This window comes from Lolium rigidum, chromosome 2, assembly GCF_022539505.1.
Source record: "Lolium rigidum isolate FL_2022 chromosome 2, APGP_CSIRO_Lrig_0.1, whole genome shotgun sequence".
NCBI lineage: Eukaryota > Viridiplantae > Streptophyta > Magnoliopsida > Poales > Poaceae > Lolium > Lolium rigidum.
In genome coordinates, this window is record NC_061509.1 from 167,199,885 (window position 1) to 167,219,466 (window position 19,582).

The window sequence follows — 19,582 nt, forward strand, 5'->3', positions numbered from 1 at the left end:
GTTGACAGACAAGACTTCAGTCAACGGCACAAAATTGTAATTCCTAATGTCAATGACCTATCAGTAGAAAATTGCAGACTTAATCAGCTAGGAGGGCAATATGGATTGGGACAATTCCGACAAGCAAATGGAGGCACCTTTACTGGAATCCTTCCCATCACATCTCAGCAAATCACTATAGACACAAGGAAAATAGGGCTCACCTTTCAAATCCAATCTATGGCGTCCCTCGTGATGGTAGGCCAAATCCAGGCCATCGAGCCGCCGGAACCATCAGACTTCACAGAGTAGTCCGTGGAGAAACCATCTAAACCACCACCCCACGCAGTACAACACGACAACCTTGGCCTGCGCGACCGGTCATAGGAGCGAGGACGAGCATGGGACGCTCGACGGTCACAAGGAGGAGAAGCAGACAAGGAGCTCTTGAGCTTCGGAGGACCTGCTGGCCGTGGGAGGGGCTAGGTGTCCGGTGAGGTGGGTGGCAGAGGCGGCGGCGCGATTGGATCCATGGAGAGAACGGGATCTAGTGGAGGCGCACGTGAGAGAGCTTTGGGCTTCCTCACGTGGACGGTCATGGACGGTCGGCGCCTCCTCGCTGACTTTGGGCTTCCTCCACGCGGAGAGGTGCCACCAAGCTCAACGATGATTCCGTCGATTGGTAGGGGAGGGGTGTGCGCCAGGGTAGAGAAGAAACCTAGCGGGGCACGACGAAAGGTGCAGCCTACTGCGGTGTTGGTGTTGGGGCGGCCCATGTTGTCACGGCCCAGCGCGTGCGGAACGGGAGGACGACGAAAATCTTGACGTATTGCGGTTTGGCAGAATAGGGAACACGTTCCTCCTTTTTAAGTAGTGTAGATTCTAGGCCACTTGTTATCATCCTTCTATTATCTCTAACCGTTCCAAATTCTATAAATCACCTACTCTTTACGTTTGTGTAACTTCACTATTTACACATACGATAAAATATGATCCTAAATAGCTTAAACATCGTTTCAATTGTTAGCGCGGCGTGCCGCCGCGCCCCTCTTTGCTAGTTTGTACTAATATGTGAACCCATATGCAACTAAATAGCCAAGTTATTGAGTTTGTGGCTCGTCAATTTTTGTTGACTTATGAGCTATGAGTATCCGATTGAGATTTCTAAATTTTGATAATTATCATATACTCAACTACCTGTTATTAACTTGACACAATTAATTATTTTGTCAAATGTGTTATCACTGAATATAAAAACTTGTGTACTGTTTGATCTACCCGTTGGGTACCCAACGGGTACGGGTATCCGTCCGGGTATATATGTGCAGGTAGAGTTTCATAACCATGGATACGTGTATGGATAGAATTTTATACCCATTAATTATACGAATACGTGTATGGTATTGCCCCCTACCCATTTCCATCCTTATCCATAGAGTGCGGGTTGAAAAGTTCAAACTCAAAAAGATCAAAATTTGAAGAGTCCAGAAAAAACCAATCGAAAAAACAAAAAAAAATGGGAGGAAAAATCAGCAGAACCAAGAAAAAACCCAAGAAAAAAAATGAGAAAACTGAAGAAAAAACCGAAGGGAACCCGTGCCCTCACTAATGGGCCGGCCTAGAGGTTTCGTCGAATTCCCTAACACCTTTTTTTTTTTTGCTTTGTCATGCATCATCGAATGGGCCGAATAAGGCAACTTAAGGTGGTCCACAGCCTTTCACGATCAGTTTGATCTGTCGCGGGCTAGATATCACAGCCCAACAAACCGGGGTGGGCAATATTTAAGCACTCCCAAAAAGCAAAAAAAAAAAGCCTTACAGCCTTTAAGCCCAGGGGACCTCTCTGCGCCGCACCACTAATGAGCACCGACCAATTTCCTCGGGGTTGGTGGGCGAAAAGGACCCCCGTCATTAACCAAAAATTTCTCCACCGACCCGTAGAGCTCGGCAGCCCACCGTTCGATTTCGCCGCGTGCGGACACGGTCCCACACGTCAGCGCCCGCGTGTAGAACCAGAGCCGGTAGCATTAGCACGTGGTGGGTAGGATGAGCCTGCAATGCAACGCCCACCAACCACGCCGGACCCACGGTCACTGACAGGCGGGCCCCGCGAGGTTTGGTCGAGCCCGACTAAAACCCCCGCCGCACCCACCATCATCGTCCCCTCCACCACACCTCACGAACTCGCCATTCGCCAGCACAGGCCTCAGATCTCGCTCTCGCCCTGCCCCGCCGTCGTCGAGAGCAGCTGAGAGAATGGCGGCCAACGGCGTGCTCCTCGGGATGGGCAACCCCCTCCTCGACATCTCCGCCGTCGTCGACGAGGACTTCCTCGCCAAGTACGCGGCCCGATCTCACTCGCCCTCAGCGTTCCGATCTGTGGTTATTTCAATTTTTTTTTTGTCTCCGTTTCGTGTTTGTTTCTGGATCCGTCTGGCTTTAGTTTTGTTAGGCTCGATGGGTGTGTCGTGTCGGCTCATCAGATCCGAGACGACAAAAATGCTTCGCGAATTACTCTAGTACTACTAGCATATGCAGCACGCAGCGCAGGACCAGAAGTCGAAAATTATGTTGTTACTGATCCAAAATTACGTAGTAGTACTAGATCAATCAGTCAGTTAATTATCTCGTCAGTCTGCCGGTGATGTCTCCGGGCTCCGATCCCCCCTGAGACAGTTCTCTACTCTTCCACTCAGTTCGCCGAATTTGTTAGTTTAGATCTCTAAATTCCTGGGACTTGTATGCTCCGTAACCACAAGCTCGTGCGATTGACGCTGGAATGCCGGATCCCTGAACGACATACTGCTTCCGTTTAATTCCATACTGCTGCTTCAGAGCATACTGTGGCCTGTGTACTTGTGTTGTCATCATGACTGTGCTGACATGCTTTTCTCTCCTATTTTAGGTATGACGTCAAGCTCAACAATGCCATCCTCGCTGAGGAGAAGCACCTGCCCATGTAAGCATTTCACATCGGCCCTGGATATTCCAAAGTTTTTTTTTATTGTGTACAATTGCGCTAGTTTCTTACTTCATAGCGCGATTCTCGCAGGTACGACGAGTTGTCCAGCAAGGGCAATGTTGAATATATTGCCGGAGGTAATGTTTTCTGAACACCGAAAGTGCTAGTATTTCTTTTTCTCATCCGGTTGAATAATTTTCTGACTGTTTCTGTCTGAAAATGCTTTTGATGTTCCAGGAGCCACCCAGAACTCTATCAGGGTTGCCCAAGTAAGCTCAGAACCCACGAAACCATGACCAGCCAAAATATTTTGCCACACCTGTTTGTTTACTCTATTTAAATCATCTCCCTGCAGTGGATGCTTCAAACCCCTGGCGCAACAAGTTACATGGGCTGCATTGGAAAGGACAAGTATGGTGAGGAGATGAAGAAGAATGCGCAGGCTGCAGGAGTTACCGTTAGTTCTTTCATCCTGCATGTTTTTATCACAGTAAATGTTCTGCTTTGTTCGTTAACTCACTAATGTGGCCTTGGTCTTGTTACCTATCTTCCAGGCTCATTACTACGAGGATGAGACTGCTCCTACAGGCACATGTGCTGTCTGTGTTGTTGGTGGCGAAAGGTCTGCAACCTTTGATAATACCACTTACCAGCTATTGTTTTTCCTGCTACTCTGTGGCTTCAGAATTTTGTAAAGGACATCAATTATATTCTAGGGTTTATATTTGTAATGTTTAGTTGGTTACTACTTTGTTTGATTAAAACCACATCAGTATGCTGTGATCCTGAGTGATGATAGATTATATCCATCCACATTCTCTATAATTGTTAATAATTATCTGTGCATCTCACTTTAATTAGGAAGAAATGTTTAACACTTGTGGAATATGTATGCTTCTTGCTGAATTATCCTGTGATGCATGTCATTAGTTCAATGAAGTTTAGTTCCTCTAGACATCTTGTCAGTTTTTGGGCTACCAGTGATGTGTTATAACAAGCGAAATGAACAAAGTTATTTATTTTGAGTAAAACACTTACTGACAAAAAGAAAAGAAATGCCGAAACTAAGTCAGGCTTAAACACACATTCCTTTGTGTCTATTATTTCTTAGTTATGTGCAAGCATGTATCCTATCCTTCTACAGCATTTTGATCCTAAGCACCTATCTAAGAATATCTGAATTTTTTTCTGTCTGTGGCCAGGTCATTGATTGCAAACTTATCTGCAGCGAACTGCTACAAATCTGAGCATCTAAAGAAACCGGAGAACTGGGCACTAGGTATTATATTTGTTTTGATCTCTTGTAAACCCTTCGCTAGGATTATGTTCATCATTGTTTTATCGGGGTTTGCTTGCGTACTGTATACATACTCTGAAGCTCAAATTCTAAAGATGTTTGTTATGCTATGTATATTGAGCAACTTTAGGGTGTGTGTTCAGATGATGCTTAGAAATAGGTATGTCAAGCATGATCCAAATGAAGACCTGATTCAAACAGGCCTGGTTACAGCTGTATCACTAATTCAGAACAACACCAGTGCTTTCATGTTTGGGTTTACCTTAGCAACGCTAATCTTCTGTCATTGATAGTGAAGAAGACCTTTTCCAACTATCACCATATAGTTTTTTTTTTTTGTTTCTGAAATGAATGACTAATAGAGATAGCAAGTTGGAAATTGTAGTTTAATGGTACATGACGTTTGCTTAGCTATATTATCTTAGTTTATTTGATAACTTATTTCCTAACAATTGTCACATTTGTTGCTCACAGTTGAGAAGGCAAAATACATCTACATTGCTGGCTTTTTCCTCACGGTGTCCCCTGATTCTATTCAGCTTGTCGCTGAGCATGCTGCTGCAAACAACAAGGTAAAGTCTACAGCAAAAGTTCTCCCTGTGAAGTGGTAGCTAGTGTTTAATTGGCTGTGCTGTTTCCAGGTTTTCTTGATGAACCTCTCTGCTCCCTTTATCTGTGAGTTTTTCCGTGATGCCCAAGAGAAGGTTCTTCCGTAAGTATTACCTGCTCTTCCGTGATGCTTGATGTTTTGGACATTAGTTGAGATAATGTATAGCAGCTTAACTCAAAATGCATCACCAGTGTCCACTCATGTCAAGATATTTTCCAACTTTTACCAAATGCTAATCCTTCAGTCTATTAAAGTTTGGGGTAGTTCATGGAGATTTTGTGTCCTTTGTTTAACACATGTTTTGTGTGTATTACCTTTTTAGGTATGTGGACTACATCTTCGGAAATGAAACTGAAGCAAGGATCTTCTCTAAAGTCCGTGGGTGGGAGGTAATTTCTCATTCTTTGCACAATATTTTCATATGGTTATTATTGTTTTGTTGACAAATTACATGTGTAAATTTGTAGACTGAGAATGTTGAGGAGATCGCTTTGAAGATCTCACAACTGCCTCTGGCTGAGGGAAAACAAAAGAGGATTGCTGTGATTACTCAAGGTGCTGACCCAGTAGTTGTGGCTGAGGATGGGAAGGTACATGTTATCTTCAGTATTATGCATGAACAGTTGGATTATAGGCAAACCTTTTTAATCATACGTATTAGTCATGGAAACCTGCTGGTACACAACTTCTTGTTTGAAAGTATATATGCTTGTTTTGTCCCATTTTGTCCAATCATAGGCTGGTAGGACTCATAGGAAGGACGGCTAATTCTTTCTTTTGAGCAGACTAGTTGTTTCCCTAACAATATGTTTACTTATTCAAACATGCCACATCAGTAAGCAAGTCTGCTTTGTAAGCAGGTAAAGCAATCTGTTTCCGTAACAATTTGTTTGCTCACTCAAACACGCCGTATCAGTAAGAAAATCTGCTTTGTAAGCAGAATGGTAAAGCAATCTGTTTTACTAACAGTTTGTTTGCTTATGCAAATGTCGCCTCGGCAATTGTAATTGACCGATTAATGAACACTTGGAGCTTCATACAGAATTTAGTTCATTCAATTTATGTGAAGATATTATGCTGAACATATTTTTTTTCGAGAGTAATGCTGAACATATTTTTTTTCGAGAGTAATGCTGAACATATTTATTATCCACGAATAGGTGAAAACATTCCCTGTGATCCTATTGCCCAAGGAGAAGCTTGTTGACACCAATGGAGCAGGTATGCTTTTCTGCTGTGTTATTTGTCGATATTATTGTCCACTCTGTCAACCGTCAGTGTTAAAAGGACCCTGCTTAAACACTAGATATCTGTTCTATGATAGCTGTTGTTATCTACTGGCACGCCTACCAACCATTTTCTTCTTTCATTTTTCATGCTATCTGAAATATCGAAAAGGCCAATGCAAATCTATCTTTTGGTAAACAATATTGTGCATTAGCAAAACAATGTTAACATAAGCTAATAAAGTATGAATTCCTACAATAGCAAAAAATAGTATATCTGGACCACTTGTAAGTTGTAACGGCACTGATTGATCATCAAATATATAATAGAGCTGTTTCAGTTGCACAAGATATGCTACTAGTTAAGTCACAACTCATAAGCAGTAGAGTTACATATAACAAATACAACTCTTTGTTATACAACTCTACTGAAACATATTCATTTCTTGGTTATATTGATTAAAAGTGCCACACAAACAGCAGCATGATTTGGAATTTGGACAGTGGGATTCAGTTAAGATTTGTTTGCTGTCCCTGACTAGCTACCCTCCATTTCTTATTAGGTGATGCTTTTGTTGGAGGCTTCCTATCTCAGTTGGTTCAAGGGAAGAGCATTGAGGACAGCGTGAAGGGTGGTTGCTACGGAGCAAATGTTATCATCCAGCGTTCTGGCTGCACTTACCCTGAGAAGCCTGACTTCAACTAGAACAAATCCAGCGGCATTACGGAAAGCAACACTTAACCACCTAATGGTTCGGCCTGTTTTCCCTGTATTGTGTTGAGGCTTTCCATCTGATCCGGCCTATATTTTTTGGCTGTGATATCTGTTACATTCCAATGTATGGTACTTTTATCATTTTTATAAGGCATGATTGCCATTATATGGTGTGTTTGTCATATCCGTCTGCCAAAGCGTGGCCAATTTGGCTGAAAATATATGGTCGAGTCCAGTCAATTTTTATTGTCGTGTTTGCTTTGGCAAAGTACTTCAAAGCATGCATGGCTAATGTGGCTGAACATAGAGTGTATTGTGCATGAAGAAAAGAGTCAGGTAAGTGGTCGAGGCAAACGATGATCTAAAAGGTAGTGCACTGAGAAACATTGCCGAACGAGTTTAAGGTCCGATCACATTGAAAGTGATTCGTTTTGTCAAATATTTGACCTTCATGAAACTGTGGCATATCAAGCTTGTGGGATGTAGCGCCTCTGGTAAAGTAGGAGGATGAACAAAGTATTGCAGCTGCACTTTTAGTTTGGCATGACGTTAGAAACACCCAGTTTGTGGCAAACCGTGCCTCTTTGCACAGGGAAGAGCATGTATCTAGAAGGAGCAAGCGAATGGTTGGTTTCAGCCTAAGGCTAGTCATAGTGGGGAGTAACTTAGACTAGTTATGACATGACACCACATATAAGTGGTGTCATGCATTGTGTCATTTACTATGTTGTAGACAAACTTCGGAAAAAAGCCTACTGGTTGGTTTGGTTGTCCCCCGGCGGTACCTGGCGGGCCTCGGTTCAATCTTACCGATTCTACCTAGACATGGCTCAAAACGAAGGGTAAGGCCAAGTGTTCTTATGTCTTGGGGTGTGTGATGTTATGGTAATATAGCTAGTTATCACCTCACTCTCTTTCTTCATTCATTGTCATGCATAAGATAAGTATTTTTATTGTTAAAAATCTTGTCATTTCGACATAGTCATAGCGACCAAATAACGGTAATTTCTCTCACCCTAATAAGTAGTTTGAACCTAAGATCCATATTGTTGAGCCAATTGACGAATATATTCGCAACGCTTAGCTAAAGGATCATCTCTTAGAAAATAAGGGAAGACTATTTTCTCCATTGTATCACATATGTCTTCTCTTAGCAACAAATTTACTACCAAAATTTAACTATTTGTATTAATTGCTAGAGAAGGTTGTAAGAGACAATACATTGTATGGTTTATATCTAATGCCTTCTCTAACTGATGTGGTGGGGTAAGAGAAGGCATGCCTTCTCTACCATTGTACATGCCCTTAGGTGCAAAGACGGAGAGATATCAGTTTAAAAAAAACAAAGTGTCTAGACGGAACAGCCTCCCATACTTGAAACCAATGTTATAAAGCAATGTTGATATGTTTGTCACATAATCAAGACAAGATGGATGAAGTGTCGACAAACATCTGGCATCCTATATGGATAAGAAGGTCCCACAAAAACTAATAGGTAATTCTGTAGGACGACAATCTGACCAGTAAAGATAACATATCCAAAAAATGGGTGTTGTGGAGATGCGCATGCTACGATAAATGTGTGGCCATATAAAAAAGGATTTTTTTTATAAAGGATGTTTTATTACTTAAAGTTTTAAGCATTACACCTTGCCTCTACATAGCTGAGATGCACATAGCCGAACCAATCCGAAAATTACAACTAGAAATAAAATGTAGCCTCTCTACAAGTACTCATGATATAAATTACAAGGAAAGGAGGGCAATTTCGTAGATTACGCCGCCGTTCATGTTCGGAAAAAATATTCCTTGCCGTATCCTCCAGCCATGTAGATAACTAGGAAAACAGATCGCGATGCTCCAGACGCTATAGAGACGACCATGAACGAAACGTAGTTGTTCACCGATAGATGACATGCATAAGACAAGTATTTTTATCGTTAAAAAACTTGTCATTTCGACATAGTCATAGCGACCAAATAACGGCAATTTCTCTCACCCTAATAAGTAGTTTGAACCTAGGATCCACGTTGTTGAGCCAATTGACGAATATATTCTCAACGCTTCGTGGTATGTGTAATATAGAACATATTTGTATGGTTGACCATATAGATCTAGCAAATTTATACTGAAAGAATAAATGCGTTGTAGTCTCGCCATGGTGATGCAAGCAACATGTTTTACTTCCCTGCCAATTGCATTTTACAATTTTATCTTTGGTGAAAATTACCCCTCAACAAATATATATACTAGGCAAACACCTTTGTTTTAAGTTTGCTTTTCATCTTCCATTGTTTCTTATTATAATCAAGTGATACATCGGGTTGGATTAAAGATTTGTACATAGAACCCCCTAGAACTTACCACTCTTAGTAAGATGCCACATAAATTCATCTGAGTCCCTGCATCAACTGGACAAAATCCAGACGTTGCAACAAAGCATTGCAATACTCTTATCTATGATCAATGAGATTTCTTCTAAATGGCACATTTGATGGAGAAGATTTCATCACCCTCTTCTTCTAAATGATAGAATCCAGACATTTTCTTGTTGGAGGCTTCAATGTAGCAACCCTCACTTGCCTTTCCCGACATGCTCCAGGAAACCTTAGATCTGGTCTTCCAGATTGGACGATAGCTAGTACGTCATAACCTGCATGGGCTTTAATGGGCTGTAAGAAAGCCCAAAGAGATCATAAACCCATCTCTAAACCCCCACCAGGTCTGGTCTTCATCTCGATCCCCATTTCCGCCTTCCAGAACCTTCCAGGCCTCCCTCCCCGCTAGGTTTCTGATGGCCGCCGCCATGGCCCGCAAGCTGCTCTCCCCTTCCAACTCCGCCTCCCGCCTCCTCCTCTCCCGCCACCTCTCCTCCCCCACTCCCTCCACCCTCCGCCGCGCCCCGGCGGCGGCGGCGGCGATGTACCTGCTGCGCCCGGCGGCCGCCGCCTCCTCTTCCCTCCTCCTCCGCCTCCGCCTCGCTGGCGCCAGGGGCATGGCCCGGCGGCCCGGCGGCGACGGGTACTCCCCCGCGCGCTCCGGCGGCGACCGGGCGCCCACGGAGATGGCGCCGCTCTTCCCCGGCTGCGACTACGAGCACTGGCTCATCGTCATGGACAAGCCCGGCGGGGACGGCGCATCCAAGCAGCAGATGATCGAATGCTACGTACACACCCTCGCCAAGGTCCTCGGAAGGTACCCGCCCCTCCCCCTCTCCTCGCCGATTGCACCCATGATCCGGTCGAGCATGCATCGGATCGCTCTGCGCTTATATGTATGTCGGGGTTGATCTGATATTCTTCTGTCTTTGGATGTGTCCCAGCGAGGAAGAGGCCAAGAAGAAGATCTACAACGTTTCGTGCGAGCGCTACTTCGGGTTTGGCTGCGAGATCGACGAAGAGACGTCCAACAAGCTCGAAGGTTTAATAAGCCAGAGCTAACATGTTTCTCCTTCCGGTAGTGGAATTCCAGTGTGTCTAAATACATCTGGTCGATTATGTTGTGCTGCAGGGATTCCTGGTGTTCTCTTCGTGCTCCCTGATTCGTATGTTGACCCTGAGCACAAGGACTACGGAGGTAATTCTGGCTGTATTACATTTAATAATCTGGAGTCATCTTCTGGTTCCTTTCTTTGCTTGGTTGTTTAAACATGACATGTTAATTGAAAAAATCTTCCTGTTGGTTTGATGCGTTGTCAATGGAAGGAGTTAGTTTTTTTCCTTTCCTCTGAGATTACGACTTCCTACATAGATGACCATTTTAGACCAGTTAGAGATTTTAGGGTACGTTTGGTTGACGCCCCAGCGCGCCCTTCCAACTTGCCGGCGCAGCCAATTTTTTGGCGAGGGAATCAGCCGCCCGCACATCGCCCATGATTTGGCTAAAATTGTACTGGATCGCGGCATCTGAACTGGGGCTAGCCAAAATATCGGAAGCAAACCAAGCGGCAGCCATGGGTCATGGGCTTGCCAAATATTTGGTCTGGCCAGCTTTGGCTCAAAACCAAACGCACCCTTAGACTTGCAGTACATCTATCTTGCTGTTGCTGTTTAAAGCTACTGTTGTAGTGGGGCTATTCAGCCTATTGGCATTATCTTTAATTTGTTAGCTAATGAACTCCTTGCTGAGGTTTTCTTGTGGTCATACACGTGGGTCAAGTAGTTATAGTTATCACGAAACAGACTCCCTCTTTAATTACAACTTTTGGTGCTCTAATCTGTCAGTGAGCGATAACTGGGTTCTGAGCATTTGTATGACACAGTATTAATTAATGAACAGTATAAAGTGGTTTCAGCATTGTGTATAGTCTGATATTGATTGGTTTCTACCTTTTGTGTTATGTCTCATCTTGCTTGTAGTTCCAGAACTCTGTATGGTTTCACTGTTTTGCTAATGGAATCGGGGAGAGACTCCCTCTTAGTCTTAAAAAATATTTATAAGTTTCTTCAGCTGTTGACCTCTAGTCAATCTGACTGAATCAATGAAGTCTAATGAGTGATTCTTGCATTGGTTGCTAATGGAATAATGGTTTTGGTAGCAAGAACTTATCATGAAACATAATCCATCTTTAGTTATCATGAAACACACTGTACAATGAGTTATATTGTGGTCGTATACGTGGGTCAAGAAATTATCATGAAACAGACTCCCTCTTTAATTACAACTCTTGGTGCTCTAATCTGTCTTTGTGAGCCATGAAAGTGTTATGAACATGTGTATGACCACAAGTTATGACCGCTGGTGCTCTTTTCCATCTCGGGTGAGGAATGGAGCTTAACACACAGTATCAAGTGATATGAGTGTTGTCTATAATGCAGTAATGCACAATATAAAAAGTGGTTTGGGCATTGTTTACAATCCGATATTTGTAAGTATTGTCAACTGTTGGCATTTGTTCTGTAGTCAGTCTGGTTGAATCAATGAATTCTAATGAGCGGTTCTTGCTTTGGTTGCTAATGGTTTACTAGCGTGTCTTTTTATATTTTGTACCAATGAAATGGCGTAAAACATTATTTACGATGATGAGAGTGATATCTCTAGTGTTACGTATTCTGTATGGTGCTTTTACGATATCAAATGGAAGTTGGCATTTAAGTCGTATATACACTTTTCTGTTTGAGCTAGTAATGCCTTAACTAGATTTTCTCGTCTAAGGTGATTTTGTTCAAGGTGCATTTCTATCCTTCGCACCACACCACTATCTTTGATAGGACAACACCATGTCCCACGATTTTTTGCCATGTAATTAGTGTTGTCCAACAGCCATCTGCTGAAGCTAGTGTTTTCACTCTGTCTTGGTTTGCATGCAACTGTACTGTTAATAATTAGTTCACATGCCAGTCAGTTGTTCTAGACATTGTCATATCGATGTAGCTCAAGTTGGCGTCCACTATGGTCAGCGACTCAAAAAGCATGCTGTCTTAACATGATACGGGTGCCTTGCTTATGTGCTTGTGAATGTTTCGGACAAATGTTTGCCTATAGTGATATACCCTTTCGAGTATTAATTGATGGAAGCGTTGGAGCAGAGAAACTGACTCTATTCCTGATGTTTTGTCGTCATGTGCAGCCGAGCTGTTTGTGAACGGGGAGATTGTGCAGAGATCTCCAGAGAGGCAGAGGCGGGTGGAGCCTGTGCCGCAGAGGGCGTCGGACAGGCCGAGGTACAACGACAGGACCCGCTACGCGCGGCGGAGGGAGAACCAGCAGCGATGATGATGTCTAGCCGCAACTACGAGGCTCGCCCGAGCTCCTCCTCCGCAGGCGCTTGCTGGTTTTCTTCTCCTAATCCTGATGAAAATGTAGTCTGCGCTTGTGCTGCTAGTCTGTTTCATAAACACTGCTATGTGCTATTTGGACCGTCAGTTCGGTAGTTTTTCCCTCAGCTTCTTATGGTTTGGATGGATGATTTTTAGCAAGATTTGTGATGTATAGTTACGGTTTGAACTCTGAAGCGCCAAACTGGCATGTAGTTCCTTCATTCCTGGTGTGATAGCTGCGCCCACTTTGGCTCCTGTGTCACGTAGTTCTTTTTTGTCACGCCATTTCCCTTTTCTGCGACTAAAGAGAGGATATGTGTGTTACAGATTAACAAGGATGATATATGTTTCGCTTTCAAAGAGCCCTGGCCATCAATGCCGCCCATCAACCAATTTCAACCGACTCATGTCCAAGCTTCACCTACTCTGATTTATACCAGCAGCTAGTTGGCACAATCATGCAGTCTTATAGACTGACACAAATAGACCTCATTCCAACTACAGCCTCAGCCTACCACAGACAAACTGAACTGGAGCTACATACAATCTCACAAGCATGGCCTCCAGGATTTTCAGCAGCTGTGATCCAAAGGTAACAAACTCATAGGAATAATCCTACGGAGTACGATCTATCAGCATCACATGGGATAGTGCAATGATACACCCATTGGTGAGCCAGGCTATGGCGATGACTGAACTGTACAGCACCATCGGAGTCATACACACGAGCTATAATTGCAGCATGCAATTCACGTTAACTAGGCAGAAAGCTACATGACACACGGGAGATAATCCATTCCAACAATAGTCTCAACCTACAGAGTCTCATATGCATATAGCTAACAACAGTACATCATGTTAAAATACACCAGAGGGGAAAACAGATTCCACGCAGACAGCAAACTAAGCTGGCACAGGAGTTTTTGGATAGCAAAGACAGCGAGCTCCTGGACAGATCTACCTCCTCACGGGTGGCGCACCACCCCGTCCTCCTCCAACGGGAGGACCACCTCCACGACCACCAGCAGCCTGCATCAAATGGTAGGGAAAAGGGTTAGAAACTTCAATCCAACCACTGGTGAATAAATGATTAGAATTGTGTTACCAAAAAAATCTTAGCTTATATTTCGGAACGGAGGTAGTACTTAAAATCACTGCTGTTATTTTTCAGTTGTTTGATAGCCACCATGTCAACCCGTGTGTGTTTCAAGTTCCAACTAGTTAAACAGTAGTGATTACATTTTAAATAGCATAGTGTCATGTAGCATCCTATAATGCTTCTGAGAGAAGATTTCAAGTTAGGTAGTTCAAAATTTGTATAAACTGATAGAACCACATTGCAGTTTCCAGATATAAGTGATATCAGGTTCCCTAGTTACCTTGGATAAAATGTTGTAGGCAAGAACAAAAATAGAGGGTAATTCTGAACATATGCTCGCAGTTTTGGCTCATCACACTATTAATCAGCAGCTACACAAGGATAACAGGGTACTTGCATGCACCTAGTCACCCAGACAACAACAATAATGCAACTAGCTAGGGGAAGGTCTAACAATTAACTGCAGATGAAAGATAGAAGCCTCTATAAAATAATGCTGACTGCAATATTCAATATACATAGCAGGAAGAGATTCTTATCAACGAATGTAAAAGAGTTGCAAGCAACTCTCATTTAGCCAAGAGCTGCCTAAGAGGGGGTACCATTAACAGTACAAACGCAAACTCCTAGCTAGATTATGCACTAGCTAGCTAGGTAATGATTATATTTAAGATAATACTGGCCAGTGTACTTCCAGACTCGCAGGCTAATGGAATGAACTCCTGAATTGAGATAGTAATCACATGGTTGTTAGCATAGCCATTAACAACAAAAATATATCTTACATCTGACCTGCTCTTCTGACTGGTTCTTTTAACAAAGTAACTAAAGATGAAGCAACTGTTAACAAGGCAGTGGTTCTTTTAACAAAGTCACTAAACATGAAGCAATTCTGAAAAGGCAATGGTTCTTTTAAGAAAGTCACTACTAAACGTGAATCAACTCTGAACAATGCACTAGATTTTGGCGAAATTAGACAGAGGAGTGTTCAACATTAACAACAAGCAATCAAACGTAGAAACTTGTTTCCCTCAACAGTTACCGGACCGCGCCCACCAATGTCTAAGAGCGGCTACATTCTTATGTACAGCCCAAAGGAGATACTCTCCACAGATATGAAAGCAGTGGGCGTGCCTAGTTATTTCTTACGATGCAGATTATTGCAAAGATGTTCTTGCATGTAGGAACATTTTTCTCTGTGCCATGGGCGCTCCTCTTTTGAATATAGAAAAGATAGTTTTCACTATTCAGAAGCAAATGGTTGACAACCTATCACTCGTAAATGCAGATGTTTTTTTTACAATAGAACCAACTATCACCAGCTCCATATATATAGATAGATAGCAACCCAAGACTGTTTGTTCTCCAGATATAAATCTCTACTAGCTAAGAGATGTTACAATAGCACTCTCTATCTCAATAAATAAACCAAGTTTAATCGGGCGAAAGTGAAAGTAATCAGTGAGGAAGCAAGCATTGGCTTACCCGAGCACGCATGGCGACGGCGCGCCCACGGCCAACACCGATGGCCGACCCCTTGCCCTGCACAAGGCGAGGAAATACAAGCAGTTAGCAAGTAGCAAGCTATAGACATGTAGCTGAAGCAAATACGAAATAGTAAGGGGAAATAAAGGATATGGGTGGCTGCAGTTTGTTTACCCTTATCCTGGCCTCAAGGCGCTTGAACATGGGGGCGTTCTTGAGCATGTCGGGTATGATCATGAACCTGACCCTGCTCCCCCTGATGAAGACGTGCTCCAGCTGCGACACCTTGCCGTCCTGCAAGACGAGGGGTGAGTCGAGGAAAAGCGGAGCCGGCCGATCCGGGCGAGGGGAGAAAGGTGTACCTTGGCGGTGAAGGTGATGTTCTCGATCTGGCAGTTCCAGTTGTCCTCGCACTCGATCATGGAGCCCCGGTAGACCTCGCCGGTCTTGAGCTCCACGGTGACCACGTGCCCCGCCGCCTCGTGCAGCAGCTTCACCGGGATTCCCAGGCTGCGGCTCATCTTGTCTCGCGAGCGGAGAGAGAAACCCTAGCTTTTTTGAGTTTGGGGAGAAGCCGCCGGCCGCGGAGGGGAGAAGAGGAGAGCGGCGGCGAGCAGGGGGAGGAGGGTTTCTTCGGTCCGGTTTGGAACAGGCTACAACACTACATAATGAGCCGCCGGGTCCAGCCCAGCCAAAAACTACATGCTCCGAGCCCAGCCAGCCCAGCCCAAATCTATCGCGCTTTCCGGAACTAGATTTTCCCACCACCACCCCTACAGAAAAAAAAACTGTGTCTGTTGAAAGAAAACCTACATTGTGGTTGTGATTTTCATTACTAGTACTTTGCCTTTCCTAAATAGAGCTAATGCCCCTCGAAAAGAGAGCACATTTTGCGAATGAGAAGGAAATGTATTCATCATCAAACTGAGCAATCTGCCAAGTTAGCATCTTATTACTTGAAAATTCTCCATTTGTACTCAATCAATATAACCAGAGGCGGCAAGGCCTCGATCAATTTTTTGGTGAACTATCACAACTCGTTTGCGGGGGTATCTTCCAGGAGCAACGAAACGCGGCTTATGTTTCTTCTTGGGTGGCTAATGTCGACGCTGGTTAGGACGCAGCTTCAAAGCAGGGAGGACTCGGGATCATCATCCGAGACCATCACGGTCAGGTTATCCTCTCTCAATGGAATCTTATTCCCTTTTGTGCAAGCGCGGAAGAGGCAGAGATCCTGGCTTGTCTTGAAGGACTTCGGCACCTGATACATCTTCCTCGGTGGCCAGCGATCCTGGAGTCGGATTGTCTACCAGCGGTGCAGGCTATTTCGTCGGAAGCAATTTCCAAGTTGGCCTCTAATCAAAGAAGCGAGAGAATTAACAAACATCTTTTGAGGCATCGGCGTCTCAAAGGTGGAACACGTGAGCAACGAGGCGGCACGTGTTTTGGCGCAAATAGAAAAATCTGGTGTTAATGGTATTTTATGTGATTTAGTACCTGACTGTGTTCCGGATCTGGTCACTATCGATTGTAATAACCTTGTGCCAAATTAGTAAAGCTCATGTTCTTATCAAACAAAAAAATAACCAGAGGCAGAGTAGGGATTTCTCCCGTCTAATCGGGGGCTCGAATCTAGTTAAATATTGTGTTTATCCCTTGCATGTTAGCATGCGCCACTTTATATTACATACCAATAGACCTAGTCTCACGAACTTCCGAGGGAGATTGCAAAAGACATAGCTTCAATTACTTCGCAAGTGCTTCCTAGCGCTATCTGTTGTGCATGCAGCAGCTAGTACTTAGTAGCTAGGTAATACAGTACGCGAGTCGGAGTACACAAGAGAAAGGGAGTGAATAAACATGGACGCCACATGCGAATGGGCCCAATCAGGTCAAGAAGAGAAAATAAATATGTCATTGTGGCATCCAACATCCATCAAGGATTTCCTCTTTCCTTAAAACTCCACAAAAAATAAAGTGGATGAATTGGCAAGCAAAGCAAGGTTCATGGATTGTGCTAACATCAAGCAACCAATTCTAGGACTAAGTGAGAGCGAGTGTACACATATGCACTTGATCCAACTCTCAAGCGACATTGATGCCTCGAATGTGGTCGTTGCTGCTAGCGCTTGTCTAATGAGGCGTCCTGGAGGAGTGAAGGGTTATTTGACCCATAAATGTTATTTTAGTTTATGACGACATCAGAGCTAAAGTGTGGACTAATGGTGACTACACAGGTTTTAGTTCACATATGTTGCTGGAACATGGTTCGAGACACCCCGCCCCATTCGCTATACAAGAAGAGTGCTGGAATTTTGCTCTTATTTCTCTTGAGTCGTTAAGAAAAAACACATTATTAAGAGGGGTGGTCTTGTTAAGCTTGATGGGATGTTTCCCTAACCATATACACACATCCTACCACAATATATTTCCATCACACGAAGTCAGAGAGAATAGTTCTTGAAGAAAATTGGGGTTTGGATTGCTTCAGAGAAAACCATCGTGGAAACCGGTGGCACTAGTCTCAACGCCGGAATGACCGGCGGGCGCCGGCCTGCTCACCGATGGCCACCGGAACGATTCTAGTACCAAACCAGCGGTGGACCGACGTGCGGACCGATGACCACTGGTCATTCCGGCCCAGGTCCCAACGACACGTCTAAGGCACCGGAGCATCCTAGTAGGCCACCAGTTGCTACTCTGCCAAACTGGCATATGAGTCGGCGTCTCTAGTTTGTTCGTCGGTATGTCCGATGGCTAGCCTAGTGCGCTGACGGTGGATCGACTCGCCAATGCCTACGTATTGTAGACTTGGGTTTCGGAAAGAGCGACGATGGAGATTCCGGGAGCGAGATTAGGCACACGACGTACCCATCTTCGGGTCCCCTCGGTGGAGGATCCCTACGTGCTGCTAGCAATCCATTATATGATCATATGTATGTTTACAGGGTGCCACCATAGGCGGAGCTATGTTGTCTCTCTGTTCTCCCTCCCCCCTATCGGGTGCCCTGGCTGGCTTTATATATGCAACCAGCCTAGGATTTTACAAGAGTCCTAGTCGACTACTTCTTCGGGTTGCCTTGTTGGACCTTCTCCATATTGGGCCGAGCCGAGCCAGGTATACTAATAATGGGTACCCGAAGGGTATACCCATGTCATGCGCCGACCAACCACCGAAAAGCAGTGCATGGGACTTTGTGCAGACTGCTAGTTTTCTCCTTGGACTATAAATACCCTTTCTTCCTCCTTGAGGAGTGACGACCCACAAGTATTGGGGGTGTATCATACTACTTTCGACAAATAAGAGTCGAACCCAACGAGGAGCAGAAGGTGTTGACGAGCAGTTTTGATCGAGGATTCACTGTAAACACTAGCAAACAAGTTTGCATGGGTATTTGGTATTGCAGATAAATAAAGTAGGAGTAAATAAAATGCAGTAATAATAATTGCAACGAGTGGCCCAATCCTTTTTAGAGCAAAGGACAAGCCGGTTGTTTTACTTATGGTGACCAAATGTTCCTGAGGACACACGGGAATTCCGTCAAGTGCTTTCGCTTCACATAGCTGAATAATCTTCAATGGTTTGGTAAGTGTTGTGTGGATGAACCTATGCTAATGCACTACTGATAGCGTGTAAGACACACGTCCGTTGGGAACCCCAAGAGGAAGGTGTGATGCGTACAGCAGCAAGTTTTCCCTCAGTAAGAAACCAAGGTTATCGAGCCAGTAGGAGTCAAGGATCACGTGAAGGTCGTTGGTGATGGAGTGTAGTGCGGCGCAACACCAGGGATTCCAGCGCCAACGTGGAACCTGCACGACACAATCAAAGTACTTTGCCCCAACGTAACAGTGAGGTTGTCAATCTCACCGGCTTGTTGTAAACAAAGGATTAAATGTATAGTGTGGAAGATGATGTTTGTTTGCGAAGAACAGTAAAGAACAGAGTTTGCAGTAGATTGTATTTCAGATGTAAAAGAATGGACCGGGGTCCACAGTTCACTAGTGGTGTCTCTCCCATAAGATAAATAGCATGTTGAGTGAACAAATTACAGTTGGGCAATTGACAAATAGAGAAGGCATAACAATGCACATACATATATCACGATGACTACTATGAGATTTAATCAGGGCATTACAACAAAGTACATAGACCGCTATCCAGCATGCATCTATGCCTAAAAAGTCCACCTTCAGGTTTATCATCCGAACCCCTTCCAGTATTAAGTTGCAAACAACGGACAATTGCATTAAGTATGGTGCGTAATGTAATCAACACAAATATCCTTAGACAAAGCATTGATGTTTTATCCCTAGTGGCAACAAGCACATCCACAACCTTAGAACTTTCACGTCACTGTCCCGGATTCAATGGAGGCATGAACCCACTATCGAGCATAAATACTCCCTCTTGGAGTTACAAGTATCAACTTGGCCGGAGCCTCTACTAGCA

At 44.0% G+C, this 19,582-nt stretch overlaps 3 protein-coding genes across 3 annotated transcripts; 2 read left to right on the plus strand and 1 right to left on the minus strand.

The window, feature by feature from the left end:
* Nucleotides 1-2,161: 2,161 nt before the first annotated feature.
* On the plus strand, nucleotides 2,162-7,035 carry LOC124692573 (adenosine kinase 2-like). Its single transcript, XM_047225968.1, has 13 exons — nucleotides 2,162-2,318; nucleotides 2,885-2,938; nucleotides 3,032-3,078; nucleotides 3,179-3,210; nucleotides 3,297-3,398; nucleotides 3,496-3,563; nucleotides 4,144-4,220; nucleotides 4,713-4,810; nucleotides 4,880-4,950; nucleotides 5,171-5,237; nucleotides 5,316-5,438; nucleotides 6,009-6,069; nucleotides 6,638-7,035. Exons 1-13 carry the CDS (start codon nucleotides 2,236-2,238, stop codon nucleotides 6,778-6,780), a joined length of 1,026 nt encoding a protein of 341 aa, XP_047081924.1. The 5' UTR covers nucleotides 2,162-2,235; the 3' UTR covers nucleotides 6,781-7,035.
* A 2,481-nt stretch (nucleotides 7,036-9,516) lies between these two features.
* On the plus strand, nucleotides 9,517-12,769 carry LOC124687655 (multiple organellar RNA editing factor 2, chloroplastic-like). Its single transcript, XM_047221418.1, has 4 exons — nucleotides 9,517-9,984; nucleotides 10,112-10,209; nucleotides 10,300-10,365; nucleotides 12,359-12,769. Exons 1-4 carry the CDS (start codon nucleotides 9,584-9,586, stop codon nucleotides 12,502-12,504), a joined length of 711 nt encoding a protein of 236 aa, XP_047077374.1. The 5' UTR covers nucleotides 9,517-9,583; the 3' UTR covers nucleotides 12,505-12,769.
* A 450-nt stretch (nucleotides 12,770-13,219) lies between these two features.
* LOC124687656 (small nuclear ribonucleoprotein SmD3b-like) lies at nucleotides 13,220-15,759 on the minus strand. Its single transcript, XM_047221419.1, has 4 exons — nucleotides 15,495-15,759; nucleotides 15,307-15,426; nucleotides 15,133-15,189; nucleotides 13,220-13,577 (listed from the first exon to the last, which is right to left on the minus strand). The coding sequence occupies exons 1-4, from the start codon at nucleotides 15,651-15,653 to the stop codon at nucleotides 13,506-13,508; spliced, it is 408 nt and encodes a 135-aa protein (XP_047077375.1). The 5' UTR covers nucleotides 15,654-15,759; the 3' UTR covers nucleotides 13,220-13,505.
* Nucleotides 15,760-19,582: the final 3,823 nt, after the last annotated feature.